We start from the raw sequence: 18,388 nt of genomic DNA on the forward strand, positions 1-18,388 counted from the left end.
TTGAGAGTCCTTCTGGAGACTCTCTGAGATGAAGCTGAGCTTCTCATAGTCCCTTTGAACCTGCATAACTGTGGCATCCTTGGGCTGCATCATCTCCTGGTCCTGTTCCAAGGAGGAAAAACACTTGATGCTGACCAAAGGGAATCTGGCTGCTCCACAGGGGCAGACCTGCATTACTCAGCCAGTGGCCATGAGCCCTCAGTTTCAACAGGACTTTTGTGTCAAGGCTTTAATTTCTGTCCATGCCACTGACTGGTCCAGGCAAATTTGGGGCAGATTGGGTCTCCCCCACTTTACAGCACAGAATAAGCAGCTGGGGGATGCCATCAACGTCCTCCCCAGTCCCCCGTGTTGCCAAGTGCCTACCTGGCCCGAATTCCTCATCATCCTTTCAAGCTTGCCCATGGCCACCTGGCGAGACTCCAGGGAGTCCACCTGCTCCTGGAGTTTCTCACAGCGCAGGAGGAGCTCCCTGAACTGCTCATTGATGTCGACAGAGCAGCTGGAGCACTCCCCCTTTGCCTTCTGCTCCTCCTCCACGCTCCCCACTGTCTCCTCTGTTCCAGCCACCTGCAGGAAGGGCAGAGGGAATTGGCTCAAGAGATGGGATGGATGGAATCGACAGCACTAGGTGGCCGTACCCAACTGGGGAATTGCCCCAGAAGGGCTACTACACCAAGCCAGTGGGTGGTAGGAGTCCTCCCCCAGGACCTCTCCTCATCCACCTGGTTCGCTGTCAGCAGCTGTTCCAGCATGGCACTCCTCATCTCCTCCTGCTCTTCCATCTTCTGCAGCTCCCGCTTTGTTTCCTGCAGCACAGCCCTGGCCAGGGAGATGGGGGCAAGGGCAGGGTTACCCTGCAGGGCTGCTCAGGCACTGTCCTGTACCCACAGGCCAGGATGCTCCCAGATCCCCTGGGCTTCCTTGCAGCCCCACAGAGTATGAAACCCACTCTTATCCTCTTACTCAATTTGCTGAGAGAGCTCTTCACTGGTCTCTTCTCTCCACTGGGTTGTATCCTGCCTAAGCTTTTTAATGTCCTCCTCCAACTTCTTTATCTGGGAAGGTCAGTGATGGCAGAGTCAGGGCACAGACATCAATCATGTTGTCCCAGCATGGGGGCCCTTCAGCTGCACGGAAAACCCCAGAGCCCCCCACCCATTCCTGAGACCCTGACCCTAAACCGCTGTTCTTGGAGTCCCATTGAAGTTCCCCATGAGAGCCCAAGGGTGACATCACCCTGTAGCTCACCGAGGCAGCCAACTCCTTCATTGTCTGTGCCATGTGGGTCTGTGCTGTCTTTATCCTTTGAACCTCCTCACGGAGATCCAGGGAGAGAGGCACGTCCTAGGAGAGAGGAGTGGTGCTAGTCAGTCTCTGGGGAGGGTGAGTGGGGACCTGCAAGGCCTTGAGCCCTGCCATGGTTTGTGGAGCACTGGGGGACAGCGCAGGGCCCGGCTCAGCCAGGCTGGGAGGCTGCAGGCAGCATTCTCCACACATCCAGCCGGCAGAGCTGAGGGCACAGGCTGCTGTCTCAGAGCCAGGACTTGCTCCCAGCAGCAGTTCACCTCATCCTGCGCCTCCTGGATCTTCTTTTCCTTTGTCATGCCGGACTGTAGGAGAAAGTGGTATCAGAGATGAGGAGTGTGGGCAACACGACCATCACCACCAGAGTGGTATTCACCGACCTGTCCCTTCTTCTTCTTCTTTAAGTTCTCTGACCTAGAGGACTGTAGGAGAAAGTGGTAAGGGTGGCAAGTACCTGAGGAGTGCCTGTGGGGAGAATGATCTGCAGAACCACAGTGGTCTGCAGAGACCTGTACCTTGCTTAAGCCTTTTGACGCACTTGTGATTCCATCAGCGTCCTCAAGAACCTGTGAAGCAGTCGGAGAAGTGGGATATCAGAGGTGATGGCCAGGGCAGCAACACCCCAAAGAGCCCCACCCTGCCACGGGCAGCCCATGGCTCAGCCAGGCCAGCAGGTGCCGGTGCCGCCAGCCCCAGCCCAGCTCAGTGCCAGAGCACTGAAGCCCACGCAGACGGCAAAGAGCCACTGCCAGCAGCTCAAGCTCTGCCTGGGCAGTGAGGGCAGTGCCAAGCACCACTGTCTGAGGAAGTGAGGAGGGGCTGTCTGGTGGGGGAGAGCCCAGGGGGCTGGGAAGAGCCTCTACCTCAGATGTGTGTTTCTTGTAGACTTCCATCTCCTTCTTAAATTCTTTCACTTCAGCAGCTACATCAGCGAGTGAGGGGCCACTCAGCTGGCCCGGCCACGGCTCCTCGGTGGTCAGGTACTGCACGTCCAGGTGCTCCAGCACAACCAGCAGCAGTTTTCTCAAGGCTGCAAAATGAACAGCCCCCTTCTCGGGTACCCCAATGGAGAGATCCAGGAGCTGGGAGAGGCTGAGCGTGTCCAGGGATGTTTCCATGTCTGCACACACTCGGTCCCTGGTTGGTCAGAAGCCTTCTTGCCCAGTTGGATCTGTCAGGGATGAGCAAAAGGCATAACGAAGGGGGTGAGCAAAAGGGATGGAAAAAAGAATGGGCAGCCAGCAGGCTCCTTCCTCCTTCCTCATCCCTTGCAGGACTGGAGCCTGCCCTGCTCATGCCCCTCTTCATCACAGCTCCCGTTGCCAGGCAGCGCACCCCGCCCCTGGGAGCTGGTGGGTCACAGACTCTTGGAGTCATGAAGTCATGGAATGGCTTGGGTTGGAAGGGACCTCCAAGATCCTCTCTTTCCAATCACCTGTCATAGGCAGGAACACCTTCCACTAGACCAACTTGCTCCACGTCCCATCCAGCCAGGCCCCGGGCACTTTCAGGAATGGGGCAGACACAATTTCTTTGGGCAACCTGTGCCAAAGCATCCTGAACCTCACATGGAATATTTTCTTCCCAATAGCCAATCTAACCCTGCCATGTCACAGTATGGAGCCATTCCCCCTTGTCCTGTCATTCAAGGCCCTTGTGCCAAGCCCCTCTTCAGCCCTTTTGGAACCTCTTTTTGGTGCTCAAAAGTCTCACAGGACAGGAGAGGCCTCTCTCTTTTTCTTTTAATCAGTTGAAGACTTGAGTTGCAGCTAAGCCAGCTCTTTATCTGCTGTGTCAGTGTCCTCTTCTGTGGCATCCCATGTTGTTGATTTCCTCCTTCTTGCATTGTGGAGTGGGCAGTAAGCCTGGCTTTGCTGTGCAGGTGAACTGTCAGTGTGAGTCACCACCGGCAGGGCACCGCAACAACCACAAAGGCCCAGGTGAAGTGCAAAGGGCACATTTCTGTTTGTTTCCTCAGCAAGTGAGGGATCCCCAAAGCAGCACCTGGGCAGAGGCCATGGGCAGGGCCAGTGGTCCCACAGAGCTCATTCCCTGTGAGACAATGGCCAAACCTGCTGCTTTCACCTGGGTTTCAGACATTGGCTGCTCGGTGGTTTGGCACAGCAAGCCCAAGGCCTGGTTTGGAGCATGTAACACCCAGGCAGCTTTGGTACCATCATTCCATAGGGCACCAGCATCATAAAAAAAATACTATTACATCATTTTTTTTCTCAGATAGTTAAAATCACAGCCTAGAGTGCTGTGGGGCAGTACAGAGCTGCCTGCTCTGCCTCAGCACCAAGAACCAGCATAAATCCACCCAGTCCTGCCTCAGGTGTGACAGCAAAACTCCGTGATGCTCAGAGCATCCATATGGACATGTGGTGGGAACACAGGGACAGGAGAGGCAGGGCCTGGGGTGGGGCATTTCCTCCTGGACTGATTCACTGCAATCCCCATTCCCATGTGCTCTGAAGGTCTGTGGTAGATGACCTGGAAAGAATGAGGATGACCCAACCAGTCTATGCAAAATGAAGGTGGCACTGCTCAAACAAGCATGGATCAGTGCTGAGGTGCAGGGAGATGGGTCTGGCACAGCACCCTGCAACACTCCTCACCTCAGGGCATTGTGGACATGTCAGTGAGGGACTGGGGAGACAATTAGAAAATAATCACAGATTAATAAATAGCACAACCACGCTGAGGCTTGGGAGATGCTCAACAGCAGCAGCTGCCCAGGCAGGAGATGGTGCTGGGTTTGGCTGTCCCCACCTTGGGCATGGGATGCAGAAGAGCAAATGCAGCTGTGCTCCAGCTCAGCTCATCCCCAGGGCAGCTCTGCAGCCTCCCAGCCACTTGCAGAGCCCAAACACAGATGGCTCAAGGTCTCTGCTGGTGCTCAGGGCAGGGGGAACAGTGCCACAGCCCCGTGGCCCCAGCCCCTTCCAGCTCAGGACACTTTGTGCACTGCAGAACACCCTGAACATGCCCCAGCAGCCCCAGGATGCCCAACTTCAGCCACAGAGTTTATTGTTTAGTAGGAGCTCACCACACCAGCAAGCCAGGACAAGGGGATGGTACATGAATACAGATGTGGAGGAGTTACACAGACAGATTTGTACAGCTTTTTGTACAGAGGAAGAAAATGAATCAATTAACAAAATAGACATTAGCAGTCAAACCTTTTTTTTTTTGTCTTTTTTTTTGTATCATACTAACAAAATCTGATAGCCAAAAAATGACTAAGCTACAAAATTGTAATACATACTGTATGGGTAAAAGGTTATCATCCATTTATACATCTAGTATCATCTTTTTTGTGGTAACTTACAGGAGGCCTATAGGATCTTAGTGTATTAATAACTCCCTACAGATAGTGCTGAGCTGCTAAAGCTGCTGAATAACAGAGTACTGGAATTTTTGTTAAGACTTTTACAGTGTCATTTGCATCATTTTGCTTAATGAAACCCTTATGCATCTCTACTGCAAGTCAGAGGAGCTGCTGGTGGCTGGGGGGAGGCAGGAGCTGTAAGGCCTTGGCTGGCAGCTTGGCACCTGTCATTCCAAGAGCTGTCATCATTCCATAGGCACCAGCATTGTGCTGCCCCTTGCTCCAGCTCTCTGCATGCTGCAGGAGGGATAAAGTTGACATTCCCAAGCAAGACTGGTTCTTTTCCCTTTGGTCTTGAGCGTTAGAGAAGAAATTCTAGAGAACAGAATTCAGTTGAATTCTGCTGTTGAAATCACTCAATACTAAGTAGTCTCCATTGCAAAGGCTGTTTTTTTTCACTGGATAAGGGCTCAGCTGTCAGCAGAAAAGCATCACTAACTGTCAGGAAAACGCCACTGGCTCCAGCAGCACGGTCACCTCCTGCTCCCCACCCTGCACCGCTGCTCTGGGGCAGGATGCTCAGGCCCCATCTGCAGATGGAAAACCAGCATGGCATTCTCAGGCTGGGAGAAAGGCTGGGGAAAACACAGCCCTTCCCTTACCAGCTCTCAGGGATCGAGGTAAGAGCAAGGCTGAAGCCAAAGGGGGAGTGAAGGCACAAACAGGAACCAGCCCGGATCAACAACAGGACAAGGGTGCATCACCGCTCCAGTGCCCCGGAACTCTCTCCCAAAGAACCAAGCCAGTAAGACCAAGTATCATGAAGTACTTTATACACCACCACATAGGTAAAAATAGCACTTAAACTTACAAATAAATAGAGGGGCTGGGGAACCTCCCCCTTGTCCTTTCCAAGTTTGTCCCTAGTGTGGTCTCTTACCTCCTCAGAAGGGCAGCCAGAGGCTGGTGCCCTGGGGAAGCCTGTGATAATTTTGGAGAGGGAGGAAGTGAGTGAGTCCAACCCCTCCTGGCCCTTAGACAGGGTTGAGCTGAAGCCCACATGAGCACACAACAGCATATCCTGTTGGCATTGTGCATGGCCCTATTTGGGAGCAGCTCCCACAATGGGTGGGGGGCTCCAACCCTCAGCCCTGCAACACAGTGACCACACAGCCTGCACAGAGAGCCAAGCAGTGCCAACAGCTCCTGGCTGACCCTCAGGGACCAGCACAGTCATTTACAGCCAGAGAAGACCATCAGCACTAACTTTGAACCTGGTCTGAACCCATCTGTTCCTGTTCTGCATTGTCTCCCAGGTTGAACAGGAAAAGCCACAGGTCTGAGGTGCTCTCAGGGGATGGGCCCTGGGAAGAGGCAGGAGCCAGAGACTCTTGTAGCCTGACAGCTTTGGATCTGATCAACAGAACCAAATGGTCTCCATAACCACTCCCAGGGGGTCTCATTACTATACAGAGCCAAAGGGAGGTGGAAAACACAGGTGCCTCTGCTGTAGGTGAAGGCAGCTGGTCACAAATCACTGGAAAACCCATAGGGAAAACAAGTTACAAACCAGAATGGGGCCTCCCTCTTGCAGGTGCCCAGGAAGGACAGGACATGTGTCAGGTGAGAAGGGTCAAGTACTCAATGTCATCCTCCTCATGGCAAGACTGCAGCCATCAAATCTTTCCCAGGGAGCTTCTGGCTGCACATCCTTCAAAGAAGCAGGAGCCTGGCAACCCACTGAGAAAAGGTGACACAACTTTGTGGGAAATCAGGGCAAAAAGCAACAGAGCTGATGTGCCATCATGTTCACCTGCTGGGGGTCGGCCTCACAACTCCTCTCCCATCTTGTCCTGTCACAGATGCCCCATCACAGCACAAGGAGTTGGGCAACAAGTGGGAGAAGCCTGGAAAAATATTGTGACTGTTGTCTGTGCTACTGAACAGTGAACCTGAGCTGGGCTCTTTCACACCTTTAGGAGCATGTTGTCACCTTCCTCTGCCCTGATGCCACTTGGGAGCTGTGGTGCAGAGTAAAGCCTTGGGAAGAAGGAACAAGATCCTCTGCTGGTACAGACACAAGAGCTGTGTGGGCTCTGGTCTTGGATTGCCTCTGCTCCAAACACACTCAGGTCATGCACAGAGGATTGCTGAAGCCATCAAAGGCTCACAGCAGCACCTTCACCTCATCCATCCTGGTTAGCAGCAGATGGGCATCACACTGCAGAGCACCAGGCAACCCACAGTGAGCTGTTAAATGAAACAGGCAAGGAGGGAACCATTTTCTCAATGCACTGACTGCCCCCAGCATGGAGCTCCAAGGCCAGCGATGCTGGGATCCAGCATCTGCAGAGTCCTGAGTTCAAAACAGACCCAAGGAACCCCCCAGGAGTGAGGGGGACCAAGCTGGACAGCAGACATGGCACAGGACTCCAGCAGGCCTGCTCAGAGATCTCACTGCAGGAGAAAGGCAAACTACACAGGCAAGGTGTGCCTGACCCCAAACTCAGAGCCACCACATCTTCTTCCCCAAATGGCAGGGGAGAAGAAACAAAATAAATATCCCTCTGAAACTGGATTATTTCCCACAACATGCTATAATACAAGAACTAAGTGCAGCCTCTGCTCTAAAACAGTGATGTCCTCCACAAAGGGAGGAGGGGAACACAGCCCCAGCCCTCACATCATCAGCCCAGCAGGTTTCACTCACTTGTGCAGGTCCTCAGGACACCAGGGTGTGTGGGAGGGAAGGGACAGACCCCGTGGGAAGGGTGCAGTCTATGGGCACGTGCTTTGAACACCACAGGCAAATCCCTTTGCAGCTCCTGTGGGGTTACTGGGACCTGCTGACACTTCAGCCACAGGTCAGGGCAGCTGTCACCCAAACCACATCAGCTGGTGGGACAAGGGCAGCTCAAACAATACAAATTCCACAGTCAAAACCATACAAGTAAGAAACCAAACCCAGAGAGGTCTTTCTGCTCCCTCCTGGAACAATGGCTGTCTTGGAAAACTGGACTCTGGGATTGTCCTGATTACAACAGTTAGTACATTATAAACATTGTCCTGCTTTAAAGTGAAAATACTGTGTGTGGTCTTTTGGAGGTGCTAAAGCCAGATGTGGTGGTGTTTTTCCTGACTGTGCAGAGGAGCTGATACTGGCGTGAAATGATCCTTTTCACCTCTTCTCTATCAGAGCTTCTCCTAGAAGAAAACAGATCTTGTTAGGCAGAATGAGGACAAGCACAGAGGCTTTTTTTGGAAGAGGCATGGAGCAGAATGCCCACAGCTTTTATGGGTAGATGATTGCTGTGGGAGGCCAGGACAGCATGTCCCACAAATGCCGCCCATGTAAAGGGGACAGCAGAGATCTGAGGCCGGGCAGGTTCTAGCAGGGGCTGCCAGAAGTGTCACACAGTACTGATCCAGGAGACTGTGGGGAAACTCCCTTTGCACCTCTGTGTGCTCCTCACCACCACCTTCCCCAGGGCTTCAAGGGGTTTCTAGTGAGGTTCCCACCACACCTGGGAGCTGGAGTTGTGCAAAGCTTCTTGCTTTTGCTGTGGGAATGAAACAGTCAAGCTGTGCTGGCAGAACTACCCCCATCCAAGTGCTGTCCCCACCACAGCAGGCAAGAAACCACACGAAGCAGGTCCTGTTTTAAACAACATTCTGCTCATAACTCACCTCTTGCTTGTGGGATTTATCCTGCTGGTGAATCCCGTTAGCAGACCCTGAATTTCCAACAGTCTGCAATGGAAGACAGACAACACTTACTGAAGAGGGACACAGATCCTGCTGGTTTTGCTTACAAGCACTGAAAAGAAGGCAGTGAGACTGCCCTGTCCTCCCTTAGCTGCCCACTCCACACAAGGAAAAAAGGATGCAAAAACCTCAGCTCACTCCTGGGCTGAGAATATGAGCAAGAATCTTCCTGCCCTCTGCACCCTGGCTCAATCCCCATGTGCCAGATTGCATCCCCCCCAGCTACCAAACACCCCCAAGCTCCTTATGGACACAAACCCACTATTCACCCCAGCTCTTAAACACCAAAACACAAATCCAGTGTTAGCTGCAAAGCACAGCATACTGAACATCCAGCACTGGAAAGGACATTTCCATTCCCCATCTCTGGGGACAAGTGTGCCAACCAGGACAGGCTGTTCTATCTTTAGAGAGGACAAAACTTTTAAACATTTATAAGGTTTCTCTAGCAGAGTAGTATGGAGCCCTTCAGCTTCCCAATGACAGTACAGGCAGCACAAGCAAGAGAAGGAAGCTGCAGCCTGAAGCCCCAGCACTCCCAATGCTGCTGCTTGGGCCTTGGCAATCAGAGTCACATCCACTGGTGAACTGCTGATGGCATTATGGGGAGACAAGGCTGCAGGGTTTAAGAGTCCCAGTTTCCATCCTCACTGGGACCACAAAGATGCAGAATCAACCCTACAGGACAGAGGTTTAGTTTGATCATGAAAACCAGGCAGAAATTCCAACTAAGCTGGGACAGGAGACTGAGCTGTTTGCCAGGCAGTGGATCCTACCTGGATGGCAAGAATAGTGCTGTTGCCAGGGCCCAGCACCCCCCACCACAGGCAATTACCTGCCTGCAGCTCACCCAATCTGGGCACTGACCACACAGCTGATATCAAAAATCAGGCTTCAAGTCTGGTCTCAGAACATGGTCACGATAATGAACAAAGTGGTGCAAATTTGCTTGAAATTAAATAAAAAGGCTCCCAGAGGAGTCACTAAAACTCTTCAAGAAAACATCCAAGTGTCAAATCCTTGTTATCTCCTGCAAAGCTGTGGGTCAGGCATTGTCCAACACAAGGAGAAAGAGAAGATTTTCTTTCTGCCAAAGGCAGATACCTGATGGGTATCACCAGTCACCTGCAAAGTTTCTGCTTAGGGATGCACAGATAAAGCTCCCAAAGAAGAGGGATGTCAGAAAAACCTCAACCTCCGTGTTACGAACACAAGCAGCCAGACAATACTGTACACATAAAGAACAGTTACAGTGCAACTTCCCCATGTTTAGCAGCCATTCTCTGGAGCACAAAGGGACCTGTTATTACCAACCAGCAGGGATTTTACAGCATTAGGCTGCATCTACAGAGCAAGTTTTTGTCAGGTTGTTCCCAGCAAGGAGGAGACCCAGCTGACAGCATCATCCCCTGAGCACAGGGCAAGACCCCAGGGGGACTGATGAGGGCTAAAACAACCCTGTTTGGGGATGTTCTACCTGTGTTTTCTCAGAGGAGAGCCTCATTGCTTCCATGAGCTTCTCCATCTGGTGTCCCTGCTCCAGCGCGTTGCGCAGCACGTCCTCTGTGCTGACGAGCCGGTGCTGCAGCCGGATCACCTCCGACTCTGACGAGGGGTCGATCAGCGAGTATCGCCTCTGGTCCATCACTGACTTCTCCTTGTCCTTAAGGCAGCAAGGGGAAAATCAAAAGATGTTATATCAAAACCAACAGCTGCAGAACTCGAGGTGGAAATGCACATCGTGCCTAGAAGCGCACTGGGATTTCAGCAGCGGGCGGGGGCAGAGCGCAGCTCGCATCAAGGGACCAGGAGCAGCTCCAGTTTGCTCCCAGCAGTTCAAATCAATTCCTCCCATCTCAGCCACTGGAGGACGCTGAAGTACCCGGGAATTTGAGGACACTGCTTATTCTTGGATCAGAGAATATGGAAAAGGCGTGGGGTAGCTGAACAACTTTCAGTTTCTCCCACAGATTGTAGCCCTATTTAGCCATAGATGTAAAAGCTGTGGGATCAGGAGAACACTGGAGAAGGCCATAGGAGTCCACAACTTCCTCATGAGGGGAAGCAGAGAGGCACACACTGATCTCTGCTCTCTGTGACCAGGGACAGGACCCAGGGAATGGCTGGAGCTGTGTCAGGGGAGGTCTAGGCTGGATATCAGGGAAAGGTTTTTCCCTCAGAGGATGCTGGCACTGCCCAGGCTCCCCAGGGCACTGGGCATAGCCCCGAAGCTGCCAGAGCTGCAGGAGCATTTGGACAGTGCTGCCAGACACATGTGATTGTTGGGGTGTCCTGAGCAGGGCCAGGAGTTGGACTTGATGATCCCTGTGGCCTTTCCAGCTCGGGATATTCTGTGATTACATGACATATGGATATCTTTGCTGCTTAGTGAGGTGCTGCTAAGCCAGGCCACAGCTCAGTCGTGGTCAAGAGAATTCCCAAAAGATGCTCAGCAGCACAAAAGAAAACACAAAGACCTGGAACAAGAGTGAAGGGCTCAGACCCTCCCCCCCACTCCCCTAAGCAGTACAGAGCCTTTCAGCCTCTAGAAGGGATTTTAGTGCCCTCACCAGCACAACCAGTTTCTCTCGAAGCCCCTTGATGTCATCTTTGAGCTTCTGTTCCTTGAGCCGCCACTCAGCTTTGTGCACTTCCCGGCTGAGGTCCCGCTCCGGCCCCGGGGAGTGCCGGTTTGCCTCCAGTAACAACGCTCTCAGCTCGTTCAGGCTCCTGCAACAGCAGCAGCAAGAGATGAAGAATTCCCAGAGCCCACCCACCACTGGGGTTCTGCTGTGCTCCCCCCCACCTTTGCTACAGATCCAAAGAAAGGCCAGTGAGCACATCTGACCCGACCCCCACCGCTCTTTTCTCGTCCCTCTTTGCCAGCTCTGAGACTGGGACCAGCTCAGGGACTGGGAGCAGGGCAGCAGCTTGGCTGGCTCTGGAGATGACTTCATTCAGCATCTACACGGGAACTGAGCTGTCTTGCAGCTCCTGGCAAGCAGTGAAAGGGCAGTGCCTTTTGAGAATTCACAGCCTCCAACTCTAACCCAACTCTCACATCAGCATCTCTAAGGAACGGGAAAGCTTTGGGCTGGATTTCAACAGTGCAACCCTACATTTCTTCTGGTGGTTGATTACAGCATCCAGGAAGAACATGAATATACACAGAGCCCCTCTGTCTCCAGCTCTGTCCTCCAGACCTGCACACCGACCTTTCCTTCTTGAGCAGCTCCTGGCTGATCAGGACCAGCTGCCCTGAAGCATCATGTGTCTTCTTGGTCAAGGCTTCCAGTTCTCCTTCCAACCTCTTCTTTTCTTTGAACACCAAATCAGCCTTCTTTTCTGCTGTTTTGCATTTATTTTCCAAAGCTATGAGAAGCAGAGGATTCAGGGGAAGAAAGATCACTTAATCCTTTACTTACATTCCTGCTTTTTTGCCTTTTCCCAATCCCTACTCCTAAAAGCACAGACCTGATTAGCTCTTGACTGGCTTCATCCTGGAAACAACACACCCAGCTCGACTGACTTCTGCCTCATTAGCTTTAACAAGCCCAAACCCTCCCTCACAGGATACAAATATCTTCTGCAGTTTGTGTTCAATTCCTGAATTAATTTTTACCAGCAATAACCATTCAAAAACCAGCAGCATCATGTTTTACATCAGCCTATTTCAGCTCTGGGCTCTTGTTCAACACCAGTGCATGAGACAAGCAGGGAAACATTTCATTCCCACCAACACTGGATTAGGGAAACTTACCACTTACTTGGGCCCTTAGAGTTTCAGTCTGGGTCACCAGGGATGACACTTCTTTGTCTCTTTTACTCAGCTTGTCTTGGAGGTCTGTGGGGGAATGAAAAGACAAAGATTAGAGGGTTGGAAAACGCTCTGTGCAAACTGGGCAGGTGTCAGGTGCACAGCATGGTGGCACACACTGCATCTCACCACACTTGCAGATGGGATGCACGCTGGGAAGTTGTACCAGACAGGGTTAAGACAGCAACCACAAAGGAAGAGGGAGAAAAAGGCAATAAAACATTAATTAAAAAAAACCAAAACCCAAAAGGAGCTTTTAGCACGTTTCTTTGTGTCACCTCCTACAGTGGAAGGCAGGGACTGTTTCAAAAGACATGTTTTCTGATGAACTGATGCATTTCCATGCTCAGAGCTGTAGATCTGAAGTCTGATGCTTTTGTGGTGCAAATGTGACCTGGTTGTTTCCAGTACATCTTTCCAGGCTTTATTCAGTGTGGAAACAATGCACACGTGCACTGAGTGGCTGCTGGATCTAGTTAAGCTCTGCCATCACTAGGCAGGAATTACCTGTCAATCAGCAAACAATTTGGTACAGAAACATGGAATAGTTTGTTTTGGAAAGGAAATTAAAGCTCATCTTGTTCCACACCCCTGCTTTATGCAGGGACATCTTCCACTAGACCTGGAAGATATCTTTGCTCTTCATCCTGGACTGCTCCAAGTCCTGTCCAGCCTGGCCTTGGGCACTTCCATGGATGGGGAATAACATGGATGTGCTCTACAGAATCCCAGATCTGCAGAGGCAGATGAGGCTTATGGACAATGCCTGGCTTGCACTGGGGGCAATGGAAATAGGACAAAACACCTCAGAATCCAGCTCTGCTATTGCTCAGACTCAGTGTTACAGCTCACCCTCTGTGAGGGGGCTGAGTACAGTTCCGTTTGAAGAACACTTTATACAAATTTCCTGAGTGTATAAATTTCACGTTTTGTTAAAAGGATGGATTTGATTTATAGTAAGCTTAATAAAAAGTTAACTATTATTATTTGAATATCTACCATTACCACTCCTCTCCTGTGAGAAAATAACATCTGATGTCTGAATTTTACCTGCTGTAAAAATCAGTGAAGGGATGGAAATGCACCTATTTCCCCAGATCTGTCTCCAACCTGCACCATCTGCATGGAGAGTATCTAACACAGGTAAAAACATCCACCCTTGCATATGCTCAGCTTGATCACAAGGAAAAAACAAATCCAGACAACAAATGTCATCCAGCAAATTTTGACAGATGAAATGATTTCCTAAACCCCTGCCATGCAGCCATCCCTGCAAGAGCAGAAAGGCAGAAGAAGAGAAAGCATACGAGTCACTAGAACAGGGTAAAAATAATAGCTTCATACCTTCCATAGTCTGCTTCATCTTTATCTTTTCTTCTGAAATATCATTAGTCTCAATCATCTAGAATAAATGTAAAATATAAGATATAAACCAACCCCTCACCCAAAGATTCAAAGCAAAGGTTAACAACCACAAAGCCCCATCCATGTCCAAGTTAGGATGTTTTACATCCTTCCCAAGAGGGAAATAAAAGCTTTTTTTGAGGAGCCACTTGTCCAGCTGGTACTACTGAGGCTGACCAGGGTGCTCACACACAGCAGCAGGATTCACTCAGGAGGGAACAGAGCCCAGGTTTTTCCCCACCAGTTCTGGTTCCAGAGGGATGGAAGAGCTGCTGTCCCTCAGACAACTCTGCTCAATCCCAAATATCCAGCTGCAAATGCTCTCCAGCATGCAGCTTGACACCTACCAGTCAACAAGTTCCTCAACTTCTCTAGAACCTAGCTGTCCCCAAAGTTATAAAAACATTGGTAAAATAATAATTGATTTTATACAACATTCATAAAAATAATAACAAGCAAATGCTGGGTCCACACAGGGAATTCTGCTTTTTTCCCCACCCTCTTTTCTATACTTCAATGAAAAGCCAGAGACTGCAGAGCTTTCAGTGCCAAACTTTCTGTGGCAGAGGCCAAAACTGAGCCTTTCACACCTCTTCCCATCCAAAAGCCTTTGCTGGGACCTCAGCACACACAGCTGCTGTGGCCACCACAGTCCAGAGCTCCAGGGTCACTTCTCTGAAGTCTGGGCTGTGGGACAACTCAAACAGCAGCACCCCCAGAGGAGATGTGTGTGTTTCCTGATGTATTTTTGGTATGGAAATAACTATTTAACTATTCCTGGGAAGCACAGTTGTAGTTCTTCCTTGAAGGTCTAGGAAAGGGTGTCACAAGACACCTTTGCTTGTTTAAAATACTTGAATGGTGAATACTGCAGTCACTTCAAATTAGCTAAGACAATTTTAAATAGAACTTGCCCCATGATACTCAAAGGCTTTCACCCATGCATTTCTTCCCATAATCTCCTGATTTTAATTGACACATAGTTGAAATAATTACTTCAAGACTTCCCTGGTTCTAATCCAGTATCAATATTCCCCAGAGCCCTTCCATTTATCTAAAGGGCTCTGGAACAAGCCTCCAGCTTCTTTTCTATTCATTCCTGTTTGAATATTGGCTATAATGTGTTACATATTGTAATAACAACCCCTTTTTCCCAGGCTCCTGGCTGTACTTATTGTTCCCAACTGTCCTTACTAGATGAAACATCCTGGAGCAACCCTTCAAACACTAAAAATGCTGGAGATCCCTCCCTGGCCTTTGCCTCTGTTGTAGTGTGCTTATTTCCAAGGTGTGAAGTTCTGACTTAACATGGAATTCATGGGCTTGACTTTGCTCCCTGGAGGTGCAACTGGTTTCAGTGGGGCTGTTCATGCTGGGAAGTTAAACACAGGCATTGAATTCATTTCATTGGCATCTCTGTCTGGAACAGAAACTACATCACCAGCTGAAATTTCAACACAGTATTCTTAAAATGCACACATTTCACAGCTTATTTCAATTTTCTGCATCCCCACAGGATGGAAACTGGGCTTTTCCTCATTTCTCATGCAAAATTCAAACACAAATAGGGGCCCAGCCCAGAGCCATGAGTACCAATCTCCCTGCTCACTACAGTGCAGAACCAGCCACGATTCCTTGTGCCATGCACAAGAGGGGGATGATGCATCCTGTGGCAAATATTAAAAAAAAAATATATATAAAAGAATGACTTAAAGAGACACAAAGGCCACAGCAAATTGACCTCTTCATATTACCACTCTTATTTTAGCCCTCCTTGGTCTCATATTCAATCAAGCATTTTATTACCCCATGCCTGGTGCCACTGGGATGAGAGCCCACCCTGACAAACCATGCCAGCCCTAGTCTGCTGTCACAGCAGCCTCCAAACCCAGGTGTGGCCCCACTTGATCCTTTTTCCTAATTGTCCCACTGTAGTGGCTTTCCAGAGTGGAAAGACAGCTTCAGCATGGAGATACAGTGCAGAAAGAGCACCCTCAGTGGAAGAGAAAAACCATCCAGATATTTGAGGCCTCAGAAAACTGCACAAGGCAGCAGCTGAGGAGTTCCCAAGAGTGAAAATAAACAAGCAAAATGACCCCGAAGCCATACATTTGCATGCTGAGAAGGATGCAGGGCCTCCATGGACTGCAGCTTGTTCTCTAAGACAAGCACTTTTTCCTGCAATCTTTGGATTTCCTGTTTGCTGTGGGCTTCTGTTTTCTGTAATGTTTCATAGTCCAACATCTTCTTTTCAGCCAAAGATATCTGCTCTTTCAAGAAAGCTATTGCTTCTGTCTGATCTGTATATTCACCATGAAGTTTCTCCAGTTCATGCACCCTCAGCTCAGCATCTCGACACTTGTCCTTCACATCTTGGAGCTCAAGAAGGTGCTGACTGCTTTTGCTTTCCAGTTGCATTTTCCAGTTGCTGTTGCTTTTTTCCACTTCATCCAAAGCCTCCTGCAGCTTCAGTTTGAGACTCTCTTTCTCCTTTATATGGACAGCTGTCTCAATGTCGTGCTTTGCTTTCAGGTTCTCCAACTCCAGCTGGTGCTCCAACTTTATACTCTCCACCACTGCCTTCAGCTCCACAATCTCCTTGTGCTGGGTGTCAGGGCCTGAGTTGAGTGTGGCTTTCAGGTCCTCCAGAGACTTCTGGTGGTCAGAAGCCAACGTGTCCAACTTGGACTTCCAGTTGTCCATGAGCCCCATGTTCTCGTTAGTGGCTTGCTGAACTTTTTGTTTCAGATCAACAATCTCCTGCGAGTACTTCTCATTGACAGATTTCAGCTTCTCCATCTCCTGCTGGTACTTCTTCAGCGTCTTCTCATACTTCTCCTTCAGCTGGCTGCTCTCCTTCTGGTGCTCCTTGTTGGCAGACAGCAGCTGATCCCGCAACCGAAGAGCCTCGGACTGCAAGCCCAGGTTGTGCTCAGGGGTCTCTGCTTGGTGGGAGCTCTGGAGGCACTGCCGGAGCTCGTCCACCTCGCTGCGCCTGAGGCTCAGCTCCTCCTCCAGCTGCAGGATCCTGGACTTCTCCGCCACCGTGGTTAGCTGCAACACGACAGAGAACACAAAGTCAGCGCCTCTCTCCCCTGTAGTAAGCGTTCTCCAGTGGAAATAAATTCAAGGTAGATTAGTCAAAGTTCAAATAAAGAGATAAAGAACGCCCGGTGCCCTCTGACCTGAGCACAGTTTTGCACCAGGGTAACCAACACCGACACCTTGCAGTTATGTCTGTGCCAACTGCAATTTATTTATTCCTAATACAAACCTCTTGCTTTCCACAGAAAAACACCTTGGAAATAACCCCTGAAATTCACTAGGGAGCAACGGTGGTTTATGAAAAATAATGTCCTGGAAGGGCATTATGTTTCCAGACCAGGCATCTTGCCAGATGATGCACAGAGATGTGACTGCACATGCAAGAATTTCACAAGCATCAAAACCAGCATTAAGCATATCATGTTTCCTTTATTGCTCAGCAATCCTCAGCCTGCAAACCTCTCTTCTGTAACAGAATTTGTTTACCCTGGTGTAAAAAGGAAAAGGGATTTTTACATATGAGTACTTGTTAGAGTTTATTAGCAAAGTCAAAATAACAAAGGAGGCTAGAGGATGCAAGACAATAAAATCTGGCCATGGTACACATTGAGCTTAAGGGCTATGGATCCATGTTTTGCCATCTGAATGTAACCTGGCAGGGCTGAACTCCCTGCACGTCACAGGGAGTACAGGGTGCTGCCACTACGGATGGAGAAGAGGATGAAATATTAGAAAAAGGCAAAAGAAAGAAGGAAAGCGAGCCAAACTCCAAGAGATCAATTTCACTCCGTTTCAATTGCCATTTCCCCAGCAGCCATCAGCCCAGGAGGCTGGTGGTCATTATTTTAGATGGGCACAGGGTGCTTCCAACCATCCAGACCTTTTGGAAACCCTCACATTTGTGTTTTCTACAGCTCTCAAACCCACTGCTGCTCACACTGCAGCAAGTTTGCTGCGTCCCACACCACATGAGCATGAAAAAGCCCTTTACACATCTGGCTGCTTTTAGGATTGCTCTGGGCAGCCTGTCCTGCTGCAGGCCCACCTGCATTCAGCAGCACCTTCCACTTCAGATGGCAGCTCCCACAAGGGGCAGGGGAGACTGGAATGTTGATTGCAATATTATTTCCTCTTACAGCCTGGGGGAGCCTCGAAGCAGAATGAATTGTGCAGGGTGTGGATATTATTGGGATATGTATGAATTGTAAGAGCTCATGTGTCAGATGGAGGCGTGGGGCAGGGAAGCAAACTCAGTCTGAGAAACAAGTTCCCCACAAGAGAAGCAAAGCTAGAAATCATATAGTTTACTATTTCTGGGAAAGAGAGCAAATAAAAAACAAAACAAACAAAAAAAACCAAGCCAAAATCAATCAACCCCCACAAAAAACCAAAAAGAAAGAAACCCAAAGCAAGGCATCATGAGCACCAGGGCAGTGCAAGCGCTGTCTGCAGGCAGGGCAAGTGAGGGTCCATTACCCTGGTGTCCTCTAATTCTCTGAGGAGTTTTTCAGCCTGTGCCTTCTCAAACAGCAGGCTCTGCTCGAGCTCCCGTATTCGGGCATGCTCCAACTGCGTCTGAGTCTGCTCACACAGAGGGAAAAAAGAACAGTGGAGATGGGAGTAGGGGAAGGGAGGGAGAGAAAGAGAGAGAGGGAAAGAGAAGGCTGCAACATCATCTCCAGCATAAAAGACAAGGAAAGGCAGTTCACAACAGGAAG

The 18,388-nt window shown here is 49.9% G+C and overlaps 1 protein-coding gene across 4 annotated transcripts in view; it reads right to left on the reverse strand.

The window, feature by feature from the left end:
- Positions 1-4,321: 4,321 nt before the first annotated feature.
- Positions 4,322-18,388, reverse strand: part of CLIP2 (CAP-Gly domain containing linker protein 2) — a 57,687-nt gene continuing 43,620 nt past the window's right edge. For 3 of the 4 annotated variants that reach the window (XM_015646927.3, XM_015646926.2, XM_015646925.2), the window contains exons 9-17: positions 18,147-18,251; positions 15,735-16,679; positions 13,566-13,623; positions 12,165-12,248; positions 11,620-11,776; positions 10,975-11,134; positions 9,882-10,067; positions 8,327-8,389; positions 4,322-7,843 (exon numbers count right to left, since the gene is read on the reverse strand). In XM_015646927.3, the coding sequence (XP_015502413.1) occupies positions 7,832-7,843; positions 8,327-8,389; positions 9,882-10,067; positions 10,975-11,134; positions 11,620-11,776; positions 12,165-12,248; positions 13,566-13,623; positions 15,735-16,679; positions 18,147-18,251 (1,770 nt within the window). In that variant the 3' untranslated portion in view covers positions 4,322-7,831. The remainder of the gene's footprint in view (positions 7,844-8,326; positions 8,390-9,881; positions 10,068-10,974; positions 11,135-11,619; positions 11,777-12,164; positions 12,249-13,565; positions 13,624-15,734; positions 16,680-18,146; positions 18,252-18,388) is intronic. The other variant, XM_015646928.2, reaches the window with a different exon arrangement.

Source organism: Parus major, chromosome 19, assembly GCF_001522545.3.
Source record: "Parus major isolate Abel chromosome 19, Parus_major1.1, whole genome shotgun sequence".
NCBI lineage: Eukaryota > Metazoa > Chordata > Aves > Passeriformes > Paridae > Parus > Parus major.